The 26,940-nt window shown below is 43.9% G+C and overlaps 2 protein-coding genes across 7 annotated transcripts; both read right to left on the reverse strand.

Moving 5' to 3' along the window:
* Positions 1–587: 587 nt before the first annotated feature.
* LOC138112257 (3 beta-hydroxysteroid dehydrogenase/Delta 5-->4-isomerase-like) lies at positions 588–18,924 on the reverse strand. 5 transcript variants are annotated; one of them, XM_069019085.1, is made up of 4 exons: positions 18,904–18,924; positions 11,314–11,525; positions 6,367–6,531; positions 588–2,541 (listed from the first exon to the last, which is right to left on the reverse strand). In XM_069019085.1, the coding sequence occupies exons 2-4, from the start codon at positions 11,465–11,467 to the stop codon at positions 1,727–1,729; spliced, it is 1,134 nt and encodes a 377-aa protein (XP_068875186.1). In that variant the 5' UTR covers positions 11,468–11,525; positions 18,904–18,924; the 3' UTR covers positions 588–1,726. The 5 variants fall into 5 exon arrangements, with proteins under 5 accessions (XP_068875186.1, XP_068875178.1, XP_068875162.1 ...); XM_069019077.1 differs by lacking the exon at positions 18,904–18,924 and adding an exon at positions 16,908–17,071; XM_069019061.1 differs by lacking the exon at positions 18,904–18,924 and adding an exon at positions 11,787–11,871.
* Positions 16,904–26,940, reverse strand: HAO2 (hydroxyacid oxidase 2). 2 transcript variants are annotated; one of them, XM_069019106.1, is made up of 8 exons: positions 26,853–26,940; positions 25,043–25,195; positions 24,140–24,291; positions 23,087–23,370; positions 22,510–22,725; positions 20,638–20,796; positions 18,904–18,973; positions 16,904–17,156 (listed from the first exon to the last, which is right to left on the reverse strand). In XM_069019106.1, exons 2-8 carry the CDS (start codon positions 25,171–25,173, stop codon positions 17,101–17,103), a joined length of 1,068 nt encoding a protein of 355 aa, XP_068875207.1. In that variant the 5' UTR covers positions 25,174–25,195; positions 26,853–26,940; the 3' UTR covers positions 16,904–17,100. The 2 variants fall into 2 exon arrangements, with proteins under 2 accessions (XP_068875207.1, XP_068875201.1); XM_069019100.1 differs by lacking the exon at positions 16,904–17,156 and adding an exon at positions 17,457–18,194.

Consider the following 26,940-nt stretch of genomic DNA (forward strand, 5'->3'; position numbering starts at 1 on the left):
ATATCATTAGCCTAGAAAAACTGTGGGTGTTACTGTGTGAAACACATTTTTGCTGTTCTAGGGTTGTACAGAGAGCAGAATAAATAAAATAAGAGTGTGCATGCAGGGGAGGGAAGAGGAGCAGTGTCCATGGAAGGGAATGGAGAAGGAGAAATCACAGAGATTTCAGTGCAGTGTCACAGCTGCAGGGCGAGGTGAGGCCTGACAGGACCAGCTGATGCTCCGGTAGGGCCTAAAGCAGCAGCACCCAAAATGGTTGTGCCCCTTCCTTCTCTCCTCAAACCTCTGTGGGAAGTCACCCTGTGTTCCTTCAGGATGTTTGGCAATGTCACCATGGCAGAAAAGGTGAATCATCACATGTCTGAAGGGGGGGGGGATTAAGTAATCTTCTCACAAGCAGATGGAAACCAAAGCCCATACCCTTGTGGAGGGTATGTGTCCCCAGAATTTGACTGGAAGTTCGGGAGTCTGGTATTCTACCACTTCAGATCTTACATAGTTAACCAAAGATTACTAAAGCACACAGTAATATTTGCATTGGGACTATCTAATGTCTAGGGCACTGAATAATTAAACTCAGCACAGACTTGGAGCTGTCAGCATCCCTGGAAATGTGATTTATTTACATTAGTACTGAGTCAGGTAAAATGTTTCTGGTCCACTATCCAAAACAGAACAGAGAAATTCCCATCTTTTAGAGTTGTTTTCAGCAAGTGAGATGTATGTTTAAGAAACAAACACTGGATCATATCTGTTTGTTCAGACAAGGTCTGCGTTTTTGCCCAAAAGTCAAGTTACACATTCTGCAGAAGCTCCTGTGACCATCAGAGAAGCACAGGGGCAGCACATGTGTACCTATCAGCTAAAGTTGGCCTTTGTTCCCAGCTGAAACGTGGTAAGAGCATGATTTTTTTCAGCACTGTTTATTTTTCCTCAGTGTTCACAAATACATTGACTCTGCAGTGGGAACCCCTCCGGGATCAAGGCTGTCCTGCAATATTTTTCTCCCTTTCATTTTCTTGAAGATGTTCTGCTGGACACCCACCAGATTTATTGAAAAAATTATCACAAAATCAGTATAAAGAAGTATTCACCTGACCAAATCTGTCCCTTCTCTCCCTGCACACACTGTCCTAACTAAAACTGTATTGCACTTACATGGTGCTTTTGATCTCGCTTTGTTTACAGTGCTTAAAGTTTGACTGTTGGGTGAACAGCACACGAAATGCACAACACCCTTGAAAAAGTGAGCAAGATTTGTTACAGCTTTTCCAATCAGGTGGCTTCTGCCTGCTGCCTGTCCAGTGAGGTTGGCAAGCACTGAGTGAACAAGGTGTAGCTGAGTGGTGCACATTTGTAAAGTGCAATCATACTTCTAGGAGGAGTTGTGTTTTACAAGAGCCTTAGAGGTGGCGTGGAGTGAAAGAAGAGCTGAAGTGTTCACACCATGGACTGTGTGGAGTCTTACTAAAATAAGTCTTTGTGCTGCAAAGATGTAGAAGTGGGTGTGGACTATGCAGTACAGTTATCCTCATCAGCCTGTACTCAACAAACAAATGAGCATTTCACTTTTATTTATTCCGAGGTTGGAGGCAGGGGGTGTCAGTGGGCTCTTACACAAAGTATTCATTTAAATGCTTTGTAGAGATCTGCTGCTGCTGCTCACCCAGCTCACCCCTGGCTCAAGGCCCTACTTGCTTAGCTGGGTTTCAGCTTCTCTTCAGGCTTAGGCAGTGCTGCTTTGCAAGTACAGCCTTCTCTGGGGGATGACAGAGGCGATCCACTCACCAGTGCCCTGCTTGGCCTCCTCCCACGTGTAGCGGGGCACGTAGCCAAAATCCTGCTGTGCTTTTCTGTAAGAAAAGGTGAACGGGGTGTTCAGCAGCGTGACCAGGTGGCGGTTGGTGGAGGGGATGTAGCGGACAAAGGGCCGCAGCAAGAAGCTCACGATCTCCAGCAGCAGCGAGAAGTAGTAGAGCACTGTCAGAGGCATGGGCAGCTGGGGCTCAATGCCAAACCCCAGGTCCTTGGTCAGCTCGTAGTTCAGATCAGCGTAGCTCATGTGAGGAGTGTCATCTGAGATGTAGTAGAACTTGCCCCTGACGTGCTTGGCTTTCTGCGGGGCTCGGAGGGCTTTGGCTGCCTGCACGTGTGCCCAGGCGATGTTCCCCACGTACACAGGGTTCACCAGAGCCTCCTTCCTGGAGAAGCGCAGGTAGACGTTCTTGTTCAACAGGCACTTGTCCAGATGGCCCTGGAGAAACGGGCACCCTTCCCCAAAAATGTACATGGATCTCAGGGCACAAGTCATCAGCGTGCCACCATCCTTCAGCACCTGGCCATCTGCTTTCAGCACAGAATCCTCTGCCAGTCTCTTGCTTTGGGCATACGGAAATTTTGATGTGCTCTCATAAGCTGTATCTTCATCACCGTTGAAAATGGGGTCACCTTTGCAGTTTGGACCTGTCACTTCTATGGTGCTGGTGTATATGAAGTGCTGGACGTTACAGCGGACACATGCCTCCAGCAGCAGCTGAGTACCTTCAAAAAGAAACATGCAAGGCAGTCTAGAGCTCCCCAGCCAGGAAAAAGTGGGCTTTTCAAGTCAGAAACAGCACCTCTGGCCTGAGCTTGGCCAGATCTCCCCTCCCTGCAGCTGGGAGAATCCTGTCCTGAACTGGGCAGTATATTCAATGACACTGAACCTGCTCTGAATCTGTATTTAAGTAGCATCAGGGCACCTTCCAGAGCTAAACAAGGGTGAACATTTGGTCCTAATTGCATGCTGTGGGGGTTTTTTACGCCAAGAATAAAATTTTTGCCCTTCCTTAACTTAGCATGGGTACTGATCAGAGATTCAGGAACTCGTGCCTCTTGGTTGGATTGACTTGGCTTAAGGCAGAGGACCTTCAGAAGCTGCCCCTCTCCTTAGGCATCATCCATGCTCTATGCTGAAGCCTGTGTTTTTCAGGCGTGAGGATGCTCTTGGGTTGTTTGTTAAGAAGGGACAGAATTAATACAAGACCTGAAGGTTTGGTCCAAAATCCATCACACTCAGTGCAAATCTATCCAATATTCAATTGACTAAAGAGAAGGGCTTGAAGAGAAACATGGTAAAGCAAGGCACAATAACATGAAGTCAAAGATCATAAAGTGCAGTGAGAAAAGTGATGTTTATGTGTGTATGCCTCCTTTTCTGGCATCTTCTGGCTTTTCTTTGCAGTAGTACAGGATTTCTTACTTTTAAAATCCTATCATAATGCTTTCATTGGGGGCAGCAGAGGTCAACTGTTCAAAGTCTTTCAAATAGTCAAGAAGGTTAAACAAGGAAAGCACACTGAAGGGGGAAATAAATACTTTAATGTGTTGCATTTAGTCTTCTTTTTCCACCCAGCTTTGAGGCAATTGAGAAATTGCCTTATTTGCTGTGCATGGTGTAATGGGAGAAATTAAGTGTAAAAAGGCCAGTGGACTTTGGAAGAGAAGACACAGCTCAAAGACATTTGGAAACATCTTTGGCAAAGGAACATTAAACTAAAATGACTGATATAGTATCAGAAGAGCGTAGCCTAAAATCTAGGGGATAAATTCAAACACCAGCAATGAGGCACATAAATTATCTTCCAATTCTGCTCAGTCTGTCACAGCAACAAGTGAAGGCAGCACAATGCAGATCAAACTAGTGTGACTGAAACGAATATAATGAATTAAAGAGGTTCAGAAGAGCCAAGAACATGGACTCGTGAATGAGTGAAAAATAGGAAGCATTATTAAACTGAATATTGTTAGGGCACCAAAATTCCTCTTTCTAAGCTTGAACAAGAAAAAGAAAGAAATTGAAACAAATGGAAAACAAATCTGGATAAGCCTTTCAGAAACATTAAGGAAGTGCACTGAAAAAAAGTTACACAGACAGGAATAAATGAATGTGAAAAATGAGTTCATGCAAGTCACTATGTTTTGATGACATACAAGCCAGGGTAATCTGGAAAAAATAATTTTTTTATATTATTTTTAAAATAATAGCTTAATTCCTGCTGTCAATACTGTTTAGAAAATGAGGGAAAGTAATAAAGTGCATAAGGGCTTGATAAAATCAAATGAGATAGCAAGTTTTAAAAAAAGCAAACATAAAGTTATCTTGACAGTTGGTATCTGTTCAAGATGAATTTCACCCAAATAAAATGTGGTTTATTTGCAAATCAGAGTTGTATGTAAAAACTTTAAAGATTCCTAGAGTAATGGGAATCTGAGTGTCTTCCAAACAGCATGTAATAAAGTAAATTATTGCTTTATTACATGCTTTATTCAGTGAGTGGATCTCCGTGGTTTGCTTGCCCTTCTGGCTGAGGATCTGGTTCACAGAAGGTATTTTGTTTCAATTATAATCAATTATTTTCTCAATTCCTTCCCTTTTAAAAATTTGCTTCCCTTCCTTCCTAAAGAGATATTTTTGCTCTGAGATACTGTGTGGCAGTGGAGGAAAGCCCTGCATCAGGGCATGTTTAACTTGTTCTCTTCTGTCCTTTGTGGTTTGTGAACATCCACTTCTGATTCTTCAAACATTTATATTGTACAAGTTCTGTTTCCTAGGAGAAACAAAACTTTCATCCTGCAAGACTGTGAAGTACATAGCAGTGCCCTGGCTGGTCAGAAAGCCAGAGAAGCATCAGAATGGAAATGGGAGGAAACAGGGCAGAGAGGGCAGCAGTATTCACTGACTGACCTTGTGGTCAGTTGGCTCTGGCAGCAGGACTGTGGATGGTATTTCATTCTAGCAAATGTTATCAGCTTACCCTCACTGGCCCAGTGGGCTTTCTTCACCCATAGGCAGACACTGTTGGCAGGGGAGTGAGTAGTGGGGAGTCAGAACTAAAGAGCTTTCTGGGTTTGGGACATTTTAATATTTGTTTGATTTTTCTTTTTTTTGTAATTGTTTTTAAAATTATTTTTCCCCATGGAAAAATGTGTTTAGGCAACACATTCTGCTGTGAAAAACCGGATTGTAGCAGGAGTATCATCATAAACACAGAGCTTTACAAATCCTCTTTCTGAGCTACCAACCACGTATATTTTCGTATTACCCAATGCACAGGTTTCCAGGAACTTGCCTTTCTGCTCCTCCCTCCTGACAGGGGCCTAAGAGGCTGCCCACTGGGCTCTATTTTTTAATCACTGACAATTTGTGGGTTTGATTGAGCAGAAATGAAAGGGTCTGGGAGCTAGTGGTACAGGCAGTGAGCCATGCTAAAACAGCTAAAATGTGATCCCACTGTTTTTAAGGTACATGTAAGAAACAACTCAACTACCAAGAATTCTCTGTTCTTCTGAACACTGGTGAGCAGCCAGTATTTGTGAAAGTGATGCCTCTACAGGTATGTTCCTTATTTTCCTGTGAGGAAGCCCTGTGTCTGTGGCAGAGAGGAACAAAAGAACTGGGAAAGCCGTTCATGTAAATAAGAACATCTTCCCCAAATCTCCCCCAAGCTGTTGAAGCAACACAGCCAGCGAGGTCAGTGTGCATGCAGGTTAGGTTATACCAGTTCTCTGAATGGCACTGAGGGTTTTGGCATCACAGATGGGGGGGTGAAGTCATTCTTTAAGGAAATACATTTAAATTTCCTGGCAACTGATGCTATGCAGGCCATTCCTAAGTCTAAATCTTCTCCCTTCATCTGATCTTTCATGAAGAATGGGGGTTCCTTAGTAGAAGGGAACATCCCATCACTGAGTCACTGAAACCCCTCCCTCCCATAGCTTTGAGTTTGTTGGGGAATTTTAAATTATAAGCTCAGGGTGGGAGAGCTCTTGTTCCTATCAACTGCCTTCTGGCAAATGGGAGGAAAAGGAGAAGAAGGAGAAGAAAAGGAATAGCAAGAAGAGAGCCACAGGCTGTGGATCAGTGCAACGTTTCTGTAATTGCAGACAGAGTCTGCAGTGTTTGTAAAAATTGAAAACTGTACACAGGCAGGGATGCTATGTGGGGAGGGAGAACAAGAACCAATTTCTGAGGTGGGCATTGGGATTTCAGATGTGAATTCCTTTCAGAAAGTTCCACTGAGCGTGGGTTTATGACTGTCACCACTGAAGACAGAGCCTGTGCAGATCTCAGGATGGGCATATGTAAGTGTTGACAAGAGTGAATGGTCCTGCATTGCCCTGGAGTGGAAGGCTGGGTGTGGAGAGGCCCAGAACTGCTTGGGGCTGCACAAGCACAGGCTTTGCACCCTTAGGTATGTCTGCATGAGGTGCAGAACAACCCCCTTAACCTGGCTCATAACAAACACAGGACAGGTGCTCCCTTTCCTGAGCAGATGGTGATCAGAACATAGACGTGGGTTTGAGAGAGGTGTTTCACCTGCTCACCTGTCACATTGACTTCCCAGAGCAGCTTCTTCTCGATGAGGCCCAGGGTGTCAATGAGGGAAGCCGTGTGGATGACGAGGGACACCCCCTGGCAGGCACGGTGCAGGAATGTCACATCTCGGATGTCCCCTTCCAGGATTTTCACCTCAGTCTTGCCCTTGAACTCTGCAGGGCAGCAGAAAAAAGAGCACAAGACCTTACAGGCATCCTAAGAAGAGCATTGGAAGGACTGGTGAAGGGCTGACCCTGCCTGGCAGGTGCTGACTGTCCAGGAACAGCAGGGATATTTTAAGGCTGTGAAACAGAAGGCATTTCCCAATTACTCTATTGTCAAATTCTACCTACAGGGCTAAACAGAAATTTATTTTGCATTACCTACCATAGGTCTGGAGCCAATATTCAACATGTTCCTTTCTGTTTTATTTTTTTAAAGAGAAATCTTTTCTGCTGCTAGCAAGCTTCCTTTAGGTGTGACTGTTTTAAAGTTCACAGAGGAGTAGTTTTAGCTGTGCATGTTCTGGCAACTGGCTGGCTATAGATGTGCTAACCCAAGTGTACTGAACAGGCACTGCATGTTCCTGTCTTCAAGGTGATAAATGATCTCTCTCCACCCAGAGCATGTGAGCACAGGGATGTGTTCATACCTACTTTCTGCCCCTTTACTTTGCCTGTATTGCAGCTCTTCTAAGAAATTACATACAGCTCTTACACATCTTTATCTTGTACCTTGGCCAGGACTTACAGTGCCTCTTCCAACTCCAGCTCCAGCTCCATTTCAGTGTCTGTGCTCTGGGGTCATTTTTAGCCTTCACGTCTTTCTGGTTCATATTTGAACTCTCAACTCTGTTCTCCTGAGCTACCTCAGCCCTGGCTTGATTAAATCCTGCTTTTTAAGCCCTCTCCCTCCACAGCAGCTGCTGTGTGTGACGCCAGTGGAGCTCTAGGTCTCAGAGCCATCCTTCCCTAAGCTGTGCTGGGCAGAAGCATTCTTTTTGCAGCCCAGAGCTACACAAACATGAGCCAGCACCAGATGATCACTTGGAAAAATTTACAGTCCAAGGCAATGCTGCTCTGCATTGCTCAGTCATCTGGCCTGGCTGCAGCCATACCATGGGAGAGGAGAGGACTTTCTCAGCATGACCCACGACTTGTAAGGAGGTGGTGTCATTGCAGCAAATCCTCTGAGAGCCTCTGCTGTGGCTGCACTAGGTGGCTCCCCAGGCACAGCTACTGGGCAGGGACTCTGCACCACAGGCAGAGAGCCTCTGTCCTTCTTCCAGCACAATCAAATGCCCCTTTTAGATTAGAGAAGAACCTGATTAATTTGTACAGCTTTAGCTTCAGCCATGACTGAAATTGTACCCAAGTGCTTTGTCACCAGCTCCAAAGCAGGCAGTATTTCATCCCATGTCTTTAATATGAAACACTGAGAGAGACAGCTGTTGGGATCTGGAACTGAGTGGGAATGTCTTTTAGAATGGTTTTATCTCATTTTCTCTGTAGCATGCTAGAATGTAACCCTGTATCAATTTAACAATTATTCTGATGCAACAGGCTTAAGAGGCTTTTTTTTTCCCCACCACACAGTTGGTCTGAGATTTAAGATTTGTGAAACATTTGCAAAACTGTTACTAAATCTAGAGTTCCTGCCCTCCCCAGCACAGTCATTGCCACATGCTCTCTTCTGCTCTTTTATTTTACAGACTGCATTCATTTCCTAGGACTCAATCTCCAGAAGGTTCACACTGACCTCTACTTGCACGGATGCAAAAGTGTCAGACTAGGGCTGGGCTTTTTATTAAGCACCTGGTAGTCAGATTTGCTCTAATAAATATTAGTCTTTTTACTGCCCTTAGGTTGATGTTCTCCATGAATAAGGCTTTGTGGGATTGCAATAATGCCAAGAACAGACAGAAAAAGTTTTCACAACATAAATTCTGACATGTGACTCCTTCAAAGTGATCACAGTGCCCAGGCAGGAGTTAGGAAAATTGAAGTTTTTCCACATACATATCAAAGCTTTTGGGAAATGTACAGAATAAGCCTGTCCCTTTTAAAGCTGATCACAAGAAATCTGCTGTCTAGGTGCTCTGTGCCTTGTTTGGGCTTGCTTTTTGTGTGTGTGATATGAGTCAGGAAATCTGCTCCTCTGTTCCATTTTAGCCAGCAGAAGTTACATGGTAAGTACAATATGGGCCTTGCTGACTTGAGCAGCATCAGCTGCATGCCAGGAATCAGCAGATTGATCTTGTTTTGCTCTGGGTGAAGAGAAAACTACAGGTGAGCTTGGAAGCAAAGAGAGGAAAGAAGAAGTGACTCAGAGAGTGGTTTCAGTGTGAGGTGGACAGCAGAGAGAAACTTGATTTCCGTCTACACAAACCATTGCCCAAGCATCAAAAGAACACGTGTGGGTAGGTCAGAGGGGGAGGAACAGAATAAATTCAAGTCAGCTCTCCATTTTTGCATAAAGTGATTATGACAAAGTACCTACTCACTGGGAAAGCTTGTTCTTCTTCACCAGTGGTTTCTGTGTCCTCTGTATGGTAAGTAAATTCCCTGCTTGCTGTGGGGTAGTTTTTGCTTAAAAATGCAATAATTTCTCAATGAAATTCAGTGTCCTGTTGTGAGCAGTTTTTGACTCAGCAATACAGTCAGAACATTTGCCCTAAACTTAAGAACAACATAGGAATTTTGATTTCTCCGGAAGTGCCAATGCAACAGTAAACAACACAAAAAAGAATCGTGTAAGTGGAAGCACAGGAAAGGCAGAAAGATAAATCAGAAGTGGAGATGGGAGGTAAGAAACCCAAGGCAACAAATACCATGTTCAACGTGACGTTCGTTCTCAACCACACAGTGTAACTGGGTAAGCTCCAACTCACAGCACTCGACATGGACTGGATCATCCCCGACTCCCTGGGGCTGTGGCAGACCACAAATGCCACTCTCCTACTCAGACTGAGTGTGATGGTCAAGCTCCCAGCAGGAAAGTTCTTTGGACAAAAGAGGAGTGCCCCTGAGCGCCTTCTGGCATGAAGACCTGTGACTTGCACATACTTTTCTGTCGTACTACCCACAGCCCTGACTCTGAGCAGATATTGCAAGTGCAAGGTGCTGAAGAGATTAGTGAGGAAAAAACCCACTCAGCTCTGCTCCTGGCTATTCCAGAAATCCAGACAATGTCTGCTAGCAAGTAAAAGTCCCTGTAGTAAAAATAATGCAGGTCAGAAGACTCCAGCCCCACCAACAGGTTTTGTAGCAGCCCCACACCTGGAATAGGAGTCACTGTGATAGAGAAGGGCTTGAAAGGGAATGATAGGGAAACATTCCAGGTAGTCCCGAGTACAGGGACTGGCAGGACACTAGAAGAGATGTAACCACAAGGGCTGATACAGACGGAGGAGCTGCCAGTCAAAGTGCAGGAGTTCAAATCTGTTTAAACGCATCTGGAATGTCAGTCTGTGGTCCCTACTACCTGTATGGGTAAATAGGGTAAAAAAGGCTTTGGTAACTGATTTTTCCCTACCTCCTGCACTGCTCAGATAGGCAGAAGGAATGTTAAAAGAATAGGAGAGGGGGTGTGTGGGCAGTGCTCAGTGGAGGAAGAAGGGAGGATAAGGAAAAAGGGCACAGAACTTGCCTATTAACAAAAAAAAATCCCAAAACCATCAAAACCTTTGCTGACATTCAGCCAAGTTTGTGCCCACACAAGCAATTGTTTTCACTCCCCAGGATGCTCCATTATCCCCAAAAAACTCATCTGGTTTAGAACAGTGTAGATGCCTCTGCACTGCTGCATCAGTGCTAAACCACACACAGTCCTGCTGCTTCAGCCTCTACTGTAGCTGCAGGTTTTGGGTTTGTTTCTGTGGAAACTCTCTGGAACCCAGAGCAGGAAGGGCTGCTGCAAGGCTCAAGGGCATCTAGAAATCCTCAGTGAAATGCTGAGTCAGATTTAATGAGGAAGAAGTCTGAGTTGTATAAAACCATGATAAAGGCTTGTGCAATTTGTACCACATTTCTGGAGCACTGTTGCTATTCCTTGATGACATTAAATGCTCTAGAGTGATCGAGGCACTTTAGCAAATCATACAGAGATATTCCTCAAGGGTTCCCATATAGTTGCCTGTACAGAGGAAGCCTTGCAGTGAAGATATGATGGAGGAAGTTATTGTCAAGTAAATATAATGCAAGGACTTATGAACCTGACTGAATTTAGCCCCCCTATGGGCCTTTTTATAGATGTGCTCAGTATCTCAATAAATAGGACATTTAAAATTAAACACTCTGAGATGCTTTCCCTGCCACAGACTGTTTCTGATACTGGGCACATCACTCACTTGTGCTGTCTCCAGTCCATTCAAGAAGGCAGAGTCCTGCCGTGCACTTTGCAAATGGGTCCTGTCTCTTCTGTGTTCAGCATTTGCTTAAACAGGAAACTGCAATAATGTTACTAACAAAAGCAGTTTTAAAAATACCTCACCACAGATCTCAGCCAGAAGATCATTATTAATCTAATTAATCACAGGTTGAAGAAAACCATTAGAATTTGTATGCACAACTTTGTCACTGCCTTTTAGTCTGGCATACCAGAGCCCAGCACAGTATAGCAATGCTTGCATTTTCCTTTCCCCCAAGAAGAAGTGTGAGATTTTTGCACTAATTTTGCTCTGTGGGTTTTGTTGTAATAGAAGTCAGGTTTAAGACAGCCTGTTTACTGCATGAACAGCATAAAGAAGCCTCAGGGCCTGACAAGAACACTCTTGTTTTCATATTTTGCGCCCTATTTTTGTGCTGGGGGGAGAGACAGGGATAAAGCAAGGCTTCCTTGAGGTAAAACCTCTATCTGCAAAGCTGGTTTGGATGAGAGGTAAAGGCTTCCAGGCTCCCCATGTGGGACAGCAACACACATAGCTGCACACACAGTCCTCATGGAATGGCACTTACTTTCAAATCTCCCGAGTGCCTCGTCGCTGAAGGCTTTGTCCAGCAGTCGGATCTCAGCCAGCGCCTCCTTTTCTTCCAGCAGCAAGCACACAATCCTCTGGCCAAGAAATCCTCCTGCTCCTGTCACCAGGCAGCTTACCCCAGCCAGGGACATTGCTCTGGGTTGCTCCTCTGTGTCTTGAGCTTGGTTCTCCTGCTGGCTCTCCTCCTGCCTGAGGGAATGAACATATGACATCAACCTCTGGAGACTTTACAAATCAAAGGGTGTTACCAGAAGGAGACACTACTGAAAAACAAACTTTAATCCCTACATCAAACAATTTTTAAAGCATGTTTTACTTTTGCTAGTTATTCCTATTCAGAAGTAGTCCACATTTTTTCCCATGCAAAGAAAAAATTTTTACAAATCATTACAAACCAATTAAATTAACAAATCTGAAAATGCTCAAAAACAACTTCAATGCTGAACAAACCCCACAAAGGTTTCCCACAAAAGTCTGCCTCGAGTCTCAGTTCCACCTCTCTAGCACTCAGAAGACTGTGGGGGAGATTTGCCTGTATTTATATACTGCAGAGCACCACCTCAGTCATTTTGCTCCCCTCCCTCTTGAATGGCTCCTTTGCTGCAAAAGAATGTGATGCTTCCACACCACTCCCACCGAAGAAGAATGCTCTGGATGCAGTGAGGTCTGAGCCTAGATGTGGTCCTGCATCCCTAAATCCTCAGAGAATAAACCCTCATCTTGATAATTCTCTCTAGCTGCATTTCCTTGTGCAAAATTGTGCCAATATTGAAGGTAGGGAGCATCAAAATTAAATACAAATAGCAGGACAAGCTATTTAGAGTGGTTTGAGGAGTAGACTCTAGTGCTGTATATTTTCTGGGCTTCCATACTGGGAGTACTGGGCTTCCCCATTACAACATGGGTTTCTCACTCTCTCTGTGCAAGATCAAAAACTAAGCCCCAGGATTTTGTATTTGTTCAGTATACTAGAGGCATTTGAAGTGATGAAATTGTTTAATGTACCATCAGAGTTAAATTCAAGCTGCAGGAGGGAAAGGTTCACCTCTGGAAATGTCTTGTGCAAGAGTACCTAGTAAAAGTCAGGCTGTTTGTGTCTCTGCAGGGAAAATACCCAGGTGTTTCTCCCTGGCATTTCACTCCATTTCAAAACTGTTTTCTAGTGTGAGACCAGGGCAGGGCTTAGGCATTAGCCTGAAGCTCCTAGTGCCAGCTCTGCCTTCCTGGGTCTGTCAGCACACACAGACTGCAGCTGTATTTTCTCTCTCTCACACACAGGGATAGGCTGACATCCCTGCTGAAGAAGGAAGATAAATAGGGAGCTGCCTTAAGCGAAAAGGGAGTTGCAAAGAAGAAGTCTAGCAACACAATTAATTAGGCTGAAATCACTGAAAAAGGGATCCCTGATTTGGAGCATAGCTGGAATGGATCTCTAAAAATGCTTTGTTTCCATTCGTGCCACTAAATGCTAAGCTCCTTTTTTTATTCTATCATGGGTTTTGTTCACTCATTAAAGACAGCCCTGGAGAAAAGCTGTAGAAGAAGCATGCCACACTTTTTTAGAGCAAAACTGGGCTTGCAAGTGACAGGAGGAAAGCAAAACCATTTCTTTTGGGGGAGAAAGGTTTCTAGCTGACACAGATGATGAAGTTTTGGCAACTGTTTCAGTCCCAGCATCCTTGAAAATCTGTTCCTTACCCCAACAAAGCTTTAAAAAAATTCTTATCAGTGCTTCTTTCCTTGGCTTTTCACAGTCAAGACCTTGGCATTGTATGCTCTTATCAGAAGCTGCTGCAAATTAATTTTGTGCACTTTGCAAGGAAAAATAACTGGCCAAAGCCTGCTGCTGCAAGCAGCATTCTCTGAAACAGGGCTTCCTTTTTGCTTTTAGAAAGGAAATAAAATGCTTTAAAGAGGCATTATAAAATCAGACAACACCACACAGCCTCTTAGGATAGAAAATGCTCTCTTACACCAAGCTTGCCTGTTAGAATGACCAAGTTTAGCAGGGGTAGTGTCTTGTATGAGAATATGAGTGCTGCTTAGGGGACTGTAAGGAGATTTACTGCTGCTGTGCTTTTGTCCTCTTAGGTACTACTTGGACAAATGCTTGGTTTAGTTTGAGGGAATTTGATACATCACTACATAGCAGCCTTCATCTGAACTGCTGTCTGTGAACATCAGTGGTCAGACAGCAGCAATTTGCTCAATTCCAGCTCAGACCTACTGGTGCTTCCTGCAGTCTCACCTGCAGACAACATTTTCACCCCTTGTTTCTTGTTGACATTGCTGGTGGGGTTCCTGGGTGGCATGACAGCTCCTCCTGTGCAGACAAGACTGGCTCTGGTGCTCCCCAAAGGACATGGAGGCAGATGCTGGAATGGGCTGTACACCCCAGAGTGGTGCCAATGAGCAACAAGGCCAAAGTCCACCAGACCCCAGACCACCAGGAACAACTTGATGAACTTCAGAGTTATTGCACAGGCAGGGGACTTGCAGACTAAAACATAATTGAGCAGTATCTAAAAAGTTTACCAACGCTGCATTCGGTGTTGAGGCATAGACATTTTTTAACAATGTTGATGTCTTCCTTCTCTTTGACTTCATTATAAAACAAAGCTGCCACAATCTGATATTTTGCTGTAGAATGGACTGCATGACTAAGAGCATCATTTTAGAAAATCAGAGCTTGTGCATTTTGGGGTGTGTTGGAGGAATGCTATACATGGATTAAGTGGATAGCTTAGTGCATGTGCAATGCCATGTTCCATCCCAGCTGTGTCCCTGATTTGCTGGCCCTGCTGCTCCTCTGACTTTACTGGTGCTTACTGTGACAGAAACTTTGAGGCAATGACTGGCAGGTGTTAGAGAATGTGTTTTCTTAGCCTTGTCACAAGGAGAAAAAGGGACTGGGAGGGAGTGTAGTGGAGAAAACAGAAAGAGAAATAGTGAAGGGAAAATTCCCAGCAGCATCAGGAAAAAACTGTATCATGGTACTGGAATGATTATATGCAATAACATTGCAAGGAATGGAAGTTTTAGATAGGATAACATGTAATTTTACAATGTTAGCAATGCTGTTTATTATGGAATCAGGTAAAACAATTTTGTACTCAATCAGGCTATCCAGGATTAAGAATGGGAGAAGAGATCTTTTCATCCAGAAAGAATTTTAATTCAGGAAAGCGGTTTCTAAAGTCTGCCCTGTTGCCCAGACTGATGAGAACTGAAGCAGGGAAAAGCAAAAAGCATGCTCATTACTTAACTGGACCTTTTGATTTCAAAATATAGAGTAATTGTGACCAAAAAGACACACACACACACACACACACACACACACACAAATTCGTGTTTCTTCTCATGTGGAAAATTAATGTGTTTCTTGCCACTGTATGCCTGTAAGCTCAAAATGCCTACATGGTGGCAGCTCTGGGAGAGAGGCTGTATTTCAAGGTGTAGATTTACTCAAGGAAAACTTCTGCCCTTCAGGGTGGGGGGCACTGTTCCCTCCTGGAAACATTTTCCTCTCTTCTAATTATACATTGACAAGAGGGAGCAAGATTTAAATAATTAACCTTTGGACAACTGTCCTGCACCAGACTCTGAACTTCTTATAGTGGGAAACAGTTGTAAGACGCTTTAATCAAGGTATGAAGAAAACCACCTTAAGGGGCTTCAGTGTTTCTGTGTCTTCAAATCTGACAAAGAAAATATCTCCTATTTCAGTACTACCAAAATTATTCCAGTAGAAAGGTGATTGTAAACATTTCAGACATTATCTCCAGGATCAAAAAAACCTTCTGGTAGTAGTCTTTGCTATATTAGAGAGCCCATAAGTTGGGCAATTAAGTAGAAACAAACCTTTATGTCCTTTTCCCTTTACTATTTCCTCAGCTGAAATTGATGGGTGAATCATATATTTAAAGGCTGGAGAAATTTGCATCATATGCCAAAGAAAAATGTTTATATTTGGATCCATTTTGTAGATAAACTACCCTTGTAAGTAGACTGATTCTCTGTCCCGTCCTCCAGGGATGCAAGGAAGCAGCAGAGTTTGATTGCACCTTAACCCACATGTTTACAATCTTCAGGGACAGTTTTTTGTAAGATTTAACCTTGCTTGAATGTGTATCAGTGGTATTCACAACAGTCAAGTACAAAAAGCAGAACAGGGCACAGGCAAGGGGGCATAAAACTTTGGTAAGCATTGGCACAGGCCTAATACAGATCATAGAAAACTCTCAATGTCTTGGAAAAACTGGGCTTGTTAAACAGACTCAGCCTGATTGAACCCTGTGATGTCTTAGTTTAAGTTCACTCACCAAATATCTTTGCTTTTCTCTCAGAAAATGCTTTCTTACAGCCTTTCACAGAGATACACGTACTGCCTCTGCAGCTCCACGTAGTTGATCATGGCAGCACAGTGGTATGGCAGAGTACACATCTCATGTGCAGCTCTTATTTCATTGTTCTCTGATATCCCCCAACAATTCAGATTAAAGGGGGCCTCTGGAGATCTCTGTGCCAACCTCTTCTCACAGCAGTGTCAGAGAGGTTGCTCTGGACCTTGACCAGTCAAGCTCTGAATATCACTAATGATGGAAGTTTCACAAACCCTATGTTGCAGTATCTGACTGCCCTCATGGTGATTTTTTCCCCCCACTGATTTCTACTTGGAATTTTCCTCATTGCATCTTGTCCCCATTGCTTTTCAGCCTTTTACTGCACACATCCAAGAAGCTGATCTGGATCCAAACGAGTGGTAAAAGACAGCGATGTGATCCCCCCTCCCCCTGCCTTTAGCCTTCTCGGGACTGAGCACTCCCAGTTGTCTCATTCTCTTCTTGTACATCCTTGAAATCCATCAATGTGTGTGATGTGGTCTAATTCCCAAGTCTTATCTGCCAGGCTGTCAGTCTGCTGACAAGGTTTATTGTTACTGGAACAGAGAGGAAGGCCTCCGTGTGAAGGCCTCTGGAAGATCACTGCAGACACTGTTATCTCTGAGAGAAATTAAAGTCTAAACAGAATGAGCTAACAGGGTTAGCTTCTTCCTTCTGCCTCTTTTGGGCCAATTTAAGGTAGGGTTTATGCAAAAGGTCACTTTTTGGTAGCATGGGTCCCCCTGCACATTCCAGGGAAATGGGTACCAGGGTATCTTCCAGCTCCAAAGCAGGGTGAGGCAGGGGCTCTGCACACTGAGAGCTGGCTCTTTGCCCCAGAAGTTGTACTCTGCTCCACTCTTTCATTGCTCTGCATTTAGAAGCAGTGGGCAAGAACTGTCCCCACCTTCAAAGGGTAGCTGGGGTCCCTGGTAGCTTATGCATCTTGTTTCTATATCTGTTATGAATAGATCCAGGAAACACCAAATCTATGGTCTTTCCATAAAGATAGCAGCCTCAACATTTACTGTCCCAGAGCAGGAGAGGTGTGTGGATTGAGTTACAGTGAGCGTTGGCATGACAAGTGGAAAAAGCAGGGCATGTAGTTTTCCATGTCTGGCTGTCCAGTGTAGCAAAACTTTGGAGGAAGACCCAACATAGGTAATGTATTTAAGCAAGTAATAATTACCCAAACTCTTAAGGAATTCATTGGTCTCAATAAAGGCAGAGCGCAGCCTGTGCGAACACAGAGCCTTTCCTAATCTCTTCAGAAGCTTCTGGAAGGCCTTATAAGGTACTTATTGCACCTCCTTTTTCATCTTCAGTCTGGCTGGGGCCTCAGCTTGAGCTGCCTCTAGTTGGTGGGCATGGCAGGAGGCTGATCACAGCTTTGAGAACTGAACCAGGTGTTGGCCAATCTCTGAGACACTGGCACAGCCTGCAATAAATGAAACATTCATGAGAGAGAAAGGTGTGTGGATGAAGCTTGGAAGCCCCCCTGCTCTGAATCACAGTCTTGTATGAGCCAGGTTGGGATAGGTTGGTACTTTGATATCTCTACTCCTCAATGTCATCTTCAGCCTTGAGGTTTGGCACCGGACTCCCCTCACAAGAAGAGTTAGAAACACGAAAAATATTATTTTTATAGTAAACTGAGCAGGGTGAAATCTGGTCCAGTCAAGTCAGCAGAAAAATGTAGAAAGGAAAGATACAGGGTTTGCTGTGTGCCAAGTGGCCAGAGGTGGAGGTATGCATTCCCATTTCATTTGGTCAAATAGGAGTGGGATAGGGGTGCTGTTGACAGCTGGCTGAACATGAGCCAGCCGTGTGCCCAGGTGTGATACAGGCATCCTGGCCTCTATCAGCAATGGTGTGGCCAGCAGGACCTGGGCTGGGCCTCCTGTGCTGGGCCCTGGTGAGGCTGCACCTCAAATCCTGTGTTCAGGAGAGGCTTAGATTGGAAATTGTTATCAAGCACTGGACTAGGCTGCCAGTGAAGTGGTTGAGTCACCAGCTCTGGATGTATTTAAAAGGCATGTAGATGTGGCACTTAGGGACATGGTTTCATGGTGGAATTGGCAGTGCTGGGTTAACAGTTGGACTCGATGATCTTAAAGGTCTTTTCCAACCCAAAAGATTATATTATCCAATGAATTTCACAGCTCCAGCAAAAGGATCTCAACCTGCTACTCTTGCTGAATCCTGTGCCCCTTTGCATGTAAAGAACTGTAAAAGTCTGCTGGAGAAAAAAAAGGAATCTTTACTGCTTGAAAAAGTAACCCATAAAACCCGAGTATGCCCTGCAGGATTGCAGCTCCAATCTCCCAGTCAACATTGCTATCCACTTGAGTTCATGGCTGCTAGAGCATGCTGATGTCTGAATACTTCTGCACTGGATCTGCATGTCATACTTACCATCACAGAATATCCTGCATTAGAAGGAACCCACAAGGATCATCAAGTCCAACTCCTGGTCCTGCACAGGGCACACCAAGAGTCACACCATGTGCCTGAGAGACTTGTCCAAATGCTTCTTGAACCATGCCAGGCTTGGTGCTGTGACCACCTCCCTGGGGAGCCTGTTCCAGTGCCCACCACCCACTTGTTCATGAGTAAAACTGGAGTTGGCACCGGGCTTTGCAAATTTGCTGTTTGGTGAGGGGTCAAACAGGGCCAGTACAGCTGGGAGCAGGAGTGAGAAATGCAGAGTGAGAGTAAAAGCTTGGAGGAGACACAAAGGCTTTTAAAGCATGTGTAATTACCAACAGACTGTATTCTCCAACACACAGAGAAAAACTCTGCATCCATTTTTAATGAATTTTTCATGCAGAAAAAAATCAGTTGCATTTTACCTTGATAAACACTAACTAAGTACTGAAAAACATATGCTGCCATTCCCAGGAGAACAGAAATTCCAAGTTTTGCTTGGCTATACTTAGGAGTTTTGCATCTCTTTACTTGGGTCACAAAGCTGCTCTAACCCACTCCCTCCATGCAGACTTGATGGCTGTGACACCTGGAATGCCAAGTGGTTTCACAGGAAGCAGAGAATCTCCTCAAGTATAGCAACAAGAACCCGCACAGCTCCTGCAGATTCCCTTTTTGTGATCCATCCCTCACACTCCTGATTTTATAGGGCTTGCATGCAGAAACCTCTGTAACACCCATTACAAAAAAAAACTTACCAGCCAAGGCCATAGACAAGCGAAACTCATCCTGCAGAATTCTCAAGACATCTTGAAGACCTTCTTCACCCTGCCCCAACAGAGAAAGCAGTCAGGGTAAAAGGAGCACTGGCACAGAGCAGTGCTGCAGGATGCCTGCACCCTGAGAGCTGGGATAGTCCCTTAAGTCCCTGCCAATTCCAGTCTCTCATGCAGATGAATGATTAAAATGATATGATGGATGTGCTCAGTTCATCACAGATTAATTTAGATGCTTTTCCTTTTGGGATACATCTGAACAGGGAAAGAAAACAAAGCTGTTTTTCACTTCTGACATTTTGTAGCTGGCTCTTTTTTTTAAGCTTTCTGTTTTCCCCCACCAGTGGGCTTGCTATTTAAAATGTCAAGCCTTACAATGCTGACAGTTTTTTTATGAACTAATGAGAGTTTTATATACGGTACCACTTCAGAAACTGTAGTTTACTCAAATACTGGACAATAAACTATATAAAAAACAATAGACTATATGTTTTTCTCTGTGTGACACCAAGAAGCTCAAAAGCCAACAAAATGTATATAAGATTTTGATCTCCCTATAAAATACTGGAGGAATTAAAAATGTTTTTTCTCTTAAATTTTCTTTTTATGTCTTGTAATAATGAATGCTTTGGGTGCAGACAATGTTAGCACGTGTTTGTGCCCTTCCTCTGTTGTATGCTATGGTAATGCCACTGAGATACATCTTTAGGAATACTCCGTGGAATATAATATCAAAGCACAACTGAACCCCCCAAATCACATCTCCTTTCTGTTTGCATTGTGGAAAAAGTGCAGGCAACTCACAGGAACATCTTTTTCATCTTAGGCCCTTTTTTGATGTTTACTGGCAAAACAAACAGTACTGCCAACTCTTACAGGTTTTTTCAGAAGATACAGGCAATTTCTTCCACAAAGCCTAGCTACTGGAATCCACAGCAATCACATCACTGGACAAGAGTGCCATTTAAAAGAAAGAAAATGTTTCTAGACCATAAAAATAAGTATCTTTTCTTTTAGAGAAAATTCTGAAAGGTTCCATCCAGAGTGTAAAAAGAAAAAAAAAAAGCAAAAAACCCAACCAGTACAATAATATTTTAATTTTACTTATATTATGTTTACCTTCTGCATCAGACACCTAATTCATGACTCTGGATCATAGAAATATGCCAGGGGCTAAGCAGCAAAGCTGGAACTGAAATAGCAGTGGAAAACTCAGGCATCTCCAGGACACAGTTTTGCTCAGCCTCATCCAAAATATTTCAGCCATCAGTGGGATGGAGTTCTATGTGTATTTCTGAAGAATTCATAGCACTGCTATGAAACTGGTGTATCAAAACCATGTACTGTTCCCAAGTATTTGCTGAAAGCAAATAAAATTGTCAGACTCATCTTTCTGGCTAATAAGCCCAGCTCCAATTTTCTGAGTCCTACAGTATTTTAGTGCCAAACTGCAACACCAAGAAATCAGGTCCACAAAACAATGTTATCACCTTCAAAATCTCATTGTTTAAAACCCCAGGAAATTGTGTAATTCAGTGATATTTTTAAATCACAGGAAATGTCAGGGTTTCATTCAATTTGGGATGATTCCACTTAAAACTCTGCAAAACAAAATTAAAAAATATATTCTGCACTGGTGAAAACCCTGTGACTTCAGTTGCAGGAGTGCTGGAGAGTGTGAGAAGCAGGCATTTGAACTCAGAGCTCCTTACTCACCTTGTAAGCCAGGCCCCATAAAGCTGGTCTTCCAATAAAGACACATTTTGCTCCCAGTGCCAGTGCTTTTAATACGTCGCTTCCTTTTCGTATTCCACCATCCACATAAACTTCGACTCTGCCTCGTACTGCCTCCACAACCTCCACCAGAGCATCAATCTGCAAAGAAGCAGCCAGTCTCACCTTGAGGGCAGCTTTTGATTCCAAGAGAAGGAGGATATATTCCAAAGAGATAGGCAGGGATGCAATGCTTTAGTAGGATACCTTCTCCAAATGAAACGTGATGATGCATCACAAATAGTGAGCACCAGGAGCTGCAGAATAATGTGCAGCTTGCTATTCTGTTTCCCAGGTACTTAATGCCATTTTCCAGTGCTCTGCTTATGCTGATATTCTTTGCTATCACTTTTGATAAGTGAAAAAGTAACTTTTTCACTAGATTTATGAAAGATTTAGAATAGAAATTTCAATGGGATAACTGTCATCAATATTTTACTTTCATTTGAGACAATGATGAATGATACAGCTGTTTGCAAAAACGGCTGATGTCAAACTTCTACTGCTCAAACTACCTAACCTTACATTTCAACTTAATCCTGGTGACCACTTGTTGAGTGCCTCCCCATAAAGTATCTGTGAAGAGTTTCATTTGCTATGTAGTACAGTCAATCATTTCTTCCAGGTTAGGTCTCCTGATTCCCCAAAGTCTTTTCTGTAGAGTCCAGCATGGATTAGAGCCTCGGATGTTATTGCAGGGCAGCACCACACAGAGATGCTGGCCCCAAAGGCAGTACAACCAGGGGCAGGACATTGCACTAGACATAATTAACTCTCCTTCAGAGCAAACCCAAAAGGCTCTTTTCTGCAGTGTTTTATACCCTTTTGCCTTCTTTTAATCTTCTTTTTATTTCTGAATTTCAAGCTGAAAACCTTCAGGCTGAAATTTTCTAGGACTAGCTCAGCAAGAGCCAGCTTGGCACCAGAAGAATAGCAGAGCCCAACTAGGTATCTATTCCTTGTCTGTGTATGTAAAGTGACTTTTAAGGTAGAAGAGCAGCTAATGTGGATGCCATTTCTGTTATTATGCCTTTAGCATTTGTTTTATTAATTTTTATTATTCATTATTGTCAGCCTTGACGTAGAATAGAAGAGAATTCCCTGGTACCTATTTTTATTTTACAAAAGAAAACTGAGAAAAGAAAGTTCATAAGATACTGTGCAATGCAGAACTGTAAAATAAGAGCAATTGGAAAAACTGTCAGAAGCCAAATTACGCCAGTGAAATACACACACATCCAAACAACACATGATTTCTTTGTACAAATTAAAAAGCAGGGGAATTTTTCTCCAGATAAGTTATCCTTTTTCTGGCTCATGCAAGTCAATAAATTTCCACTTAGACTTGAGCCTGTAAATACGCAAGCAGACCTCTCACTAAATCTAGCTGCATTGTTTTGCATGTTTTGACAGATGTGAACAATGAGAATACATTATGCTCTCATTTGTACATTTTTGGTTCCAGAGCTTTGTTTCCTTTTTGCTGCAGTGCGCAAGGAGTTTGTGTGCACTGCACCAGCTAATGGAGACACAGGCAGAAACTCTTCCTGACTTAGGCCAGTAGTTTATCTGCACTTACGTGGTACTTACAGAGCCCTCCCAAGAAGCTGAGGAAATACTTCAATAGGTAGTCTGTGTCAGGGCATGGACCTCACCAGTTTAAACCTAAAGTACATCTGCACACATCCATGGCCACTGGACAAACTCAAGTCCACCAGAAGTGTACACACAAACCCAGGCACAGAGATACCCAGGTTAATGCAAACGTGCAGACCGTAAACAGGGAAAAGGTGGGACATGTGCTCTCTCACTTACAGTGGCAGGTCCTTCATCCAGTTGCCTTCCTCCATGATTGGACACAATAATTCCCTGAACTCCATGTCTCACTGCCAGCTCTGCATCTTCTCTTGTCAAGATGCCTTTGATGATGATGGGCAGGCGGGTCAGGCTCCGCAGCCAGTAGATATCATTCCAGGTGACCGAAGGGTCCAAGCTGTTGGGTGGCAGTCCGTACTCAGACCAGTCATCTCCCTACACCCAAAAGGAAACAACAAGCTGCAACAATACACAGGTCCCTTGGCGTCTTTCCTTGCCCTAGAACAGACTAATCAAACTTGCCAACAGACATGTTCAGCAGCTCCAGAAATGTCACATGTCTCTGGAGGAGAATAATTACAATGGGGGTGGAGATCAGTGTCTCTAAGGCAGCTGGATGGGGATTTTGAAGACAGAATCCAGTCTGGCAGGAGGTCAAGCCAGGATGCTGCAGAACCAGCAAGGGAGAAGATACGCCCCGGTACAGCAAATGCCAAGGCAGCAGTTACCCAGTGGTTTTTGTCTCATGTGGTACATGCCAGCGCAGTGAATGAAAGGACAGGCTCATTTTACAAACCTCAAAGGCTCGTTCCAAGTTCTTCACTTTCATGTGGGGAGGAAGACAGAAACCATTGCGGACATCGTCGCGTCTCTTGCCTGTGTAGGGCAGATCCGCGGTGAGGACGAGGCCCTGGAAGCCCGAGGCCTCCGCCCGCTGGACCAGCTGCTGGGACGCTGCCCTGTTGCGGTGGATGTAGAGCTGGAACCAGCGGAGGCCACCGGGCGCGGCTGCGGAGATCTCCTCCAGCGTGCAGGTGGAGTAGGTGCTGGCAATGTAGCAGGTGTTCATGGCTCTGGCCGCTTGGGAGGGGTTGGAAAGGAATCAGAAACAAAGGGATCTGAAGATTCTTGCCAGACATCAGATACAAAACCATGCACTGTTTGCAGAGACCACCCGATCTCCTGTTTCATGTGATCCTACAAAGCACAGGGCAGCTGTGCCCCTGGAATTAACAGTGACTGTGTTTACCATGCACTCTTTTTGGTCCATGGTTAAGAAAGCAGAAAAGGGAGAGGTAATTAACCAAGCTGTGCTTTCATTTTGCAACTACATTTTTTTAAAAAGCATGAATTTTATCTTTATGACTGAGTCCTCCCAGGAATGCACTGTTAAATCTACTCAGTGTACACAGATGAAAAATCATTTCTAGGGGTCAGCTCCCCAAACCCACCACAGAATTTGTGCAAAGGGGATATCTTTTTCTCCAAGGGAGACATTTCTTAACCAGTAACAAGGAATTCACAGTCTGAGTCCCATTTACCACTTTCACAACACATATAGAGTCCCCAGGACTGAAAACCTTATGTGGTTTTTGGTGTGAGCCAGAAATGTGTCCACTGCCCTTGTCTTAAGTTTGCAGCAGACTCCATGGGGCTGAATTTGTATGGTGGTAGCTGGAGAAGAAGCACATCTATACTGCTTCCCATGCAGGGTGTCAGAAAGTGGGAACAGAGTTTGCCCCTTCAAGCCTGAAAATTTTTCTCAGTCACACTTCAAGTCATCCTAACAGCTTCTTGAGGCTTTTCCACAACTCCCTTTTTGCTACGTGGCACCAGAGCAGAAGAGTACCTCTGGCTGTGCTTTTCTCTCCATCAGGCCATGCTAGCTGGTGGAAGCCTGTAGGGGCGATTCCTACAGGAAAGCTGATTTCAGTCCCCAGGATTTTAGTCCTAATGTCCGTCACGGATACGTCCCGCAGCATACGTGGCCGGAAACGAATTCTGTAAGGCAAAAAACCCCCTTCAGGATAGTAGATGTTCAGTGAGTTTTCTGAAGTTTCATGGAAGGCAGGTCTTCATTCACCAACTGCAAAGCAGGTATGTGAGCCAATGAAGAGAACAGCACGTAACAAAGACTCTTTGTCCTGTCTGTTTGCTTTTAGAGGTCAATTCAGCCAGCAGTTCAGTCACTTCTACTTTTCATTAATCCTGCTTTACTGGCCACAGTACTTAATTTCTGCATCTTCTGCCTCGGCTCACCATGTCTTGTTCTCCCACTGTCCATCCCCAGGTTCCTTCTACTTGCAGCCAGGCTGAGCCTTCCACTTCACCAGGCCTCACTGTACAGTGTGTCTGCCCTCAGGCTCTGCAGCATGTTCCCCAAATCCCACCCGACTTGCACATAGGCTTCCTGCTGTTCACAAGGAGCTCAGTGCTGTGTTTTATTCTATTACAGCTACTCGTGCCCCTTCCTGTCACGCCACACATACCATAGCACACTGTACCCTACCCTAGCACTTGCCTGTACCCTCAGCATCCCGAAAGCCTCATACAACCCGTGCCATACTCAGTCTGGCATCAGAGCATACAATGTATGTCACTCAGGTTTTGCATTTAGCATGGGGGCCTCCTGGAAAGGACCCACCTGGAAAGGACAAGGTGTTAGGTGTCTTTGCTTGTGAAGTCCAAACACTTGCACAAAACCAGTTTAAAAGGTCCCAGTACAACCCCCTTCATTTCCTCCTCACATTACCTTTTATACGCCAGGATGTTTTCATCTCGTGTGGTACAGTCGTCTGCTCCAGCTGCAAAATAATCCCAAGCAATCTTGGGTAAATACTTCTTAGCATAAGCTTCAAAGTCTGAAAGACACACCATAGCCATTGCTGAGAGAGGTGCAGGGAACCTTGAAGAAAAGAATAACATGGAGCAGAAATTAGATCCCTAAACTGTCGTTCCCTCTTTCAGGGGCTCTTATGTCACTGAATACAAAACCTAGAGCCACCTTTCTTGGAAAAGCCGCTGAGAGATTATCTCAGTCTATCTTGCACATCAGTCTATGAATTCTCTACCCTACTACGAAGAAAACTTGCAGATGCAGCCATGAGAGGCAGGAGGAAGCTTGCATCGCTGTGCCTCTCTTCGTTCTGTTCTAAACAGCAGCCTGAAGAGGACATTTTAGGTCCTCTGCTATTTCAGTTGTGTAATTCTGTCATAAGTTACATCTTAAAACAAGCTGCATTATTTGTTCCACTAATTCTGCTCAAAGGTTGTCCCAGAACATCACTTGTTAAATTACCCCTAAGGACGGCTCCATGACTGAACAATTAGTTACGGAGCACAGTGATGGAATTCAAGATCATGAAGTCTGGAAACAAGTAAATACAGAGTCTACATCTAACCTGCTCCAGCATGAACACACTGTAAAACTATGTCCAGACTTTGAGTGCCAATCACTGTCAAGGCCAGTGCTGTGGAAAAAACAAAGCATTTTCTACAGATCTTCCTTTCTCTTCTGTAACAAATATCTTCAGGGCATTTGCATTACATGCTGGAGCACTGATATATACTATAAAAGGAACATACAGAATTTGGACAAACCATGAGAAAACACTGGCAAAAAACAAATTCCACAACATGAAACATGTTTCTGAGAACTACCCTCAGCTTTTCAGGGAATGGAAGTGAAGTTGTGTGACCCAGATGTCTAATCAAACCAACATAAATGCTGCCCAGAAAGTGCCTGCACTTACATACTTTTGAAGTAGCAAGAAATAAAAGCTATGCAAATTAATGTTTTAGCAAACCAAGCCCGTGTGTGCAGAAATATGTACAAAACACAGACAAAGTCAATTTTCTAAATTGTTTGTTGCAATTACTTCCATGGCACTGATTAAAATAGGAATTTAGCAAGGTATGTGGAAACATGAAGTTTTAAAACAGCTGTGGCTCAGTCTGACTTTTCTAAAAAATGTACAGGAAGAAGTAAGTATCCTAGTTTTCAGGATTAGCTTCCCACTGCAGATTAGCCAGGGTTGCAAGCTTCACCAAAATCAGTCCCGTGTGTCCCATGCTGTACACTTCTGGCACAGATAAACACACAGGTTATGTACACAGAAACAACCTGTCAAACTGCAGGCACCCTGTGTCTCACTGACTGAAGTACCCATGTTTGCATTTGAAAATTAGGACTCACAGTTCTCTGCTAATAAAGAGCCCAAGATGAGGAACTCGTTGGAGGATGAAGAAGAAATGCAACTGATTTCTTCAGTATTTTTCTGTCTCGTGTGACAGGCATTAGGTAGCAGGGGGTGTAAGTATTCCAAGCCTGCTCTCTCTGACTTCAAGACATCAAACACTGATGATAGTGCAAATCTTCATGTATAGATTGTGACATTCTTTAAAACACCTGTCACAACTTCTGCTCTTCTAACTTTTAGAAAGGTCAGAATCATCATTAACCCATTAAGGTAAACCAAGTCCTCTCATGGCAGAATAAACACAAATTTTAAACAACCCAGGCCCAGTCCTGTCTTCCAATTCAGACCTCAGTTCAGACTTACTGTGGGTTTCAGGGAAAGCTGCAGGGGGTGAGAGCCTCTCCTTCAAGTTTTCCTGCAAACAGGATATTGAGGAGGTCTTTTCACTGAG

Source organism: Aphelocoma coerulescens, chromosome 1, assembly GCF_041296385.1.
Source record: "Aphelocoma coerulescens isolate FSJ_1873_10779 chromosome 1, UR_Acoe_1.0, whole genome shotgun sequence".
Classification (NCBI taxonomy): Eukaryota; Metazoa; Chordata; class Aves; order Passeriformes; family Corvidae; genus Aphelocoma; species Aphelocoma coerulescens.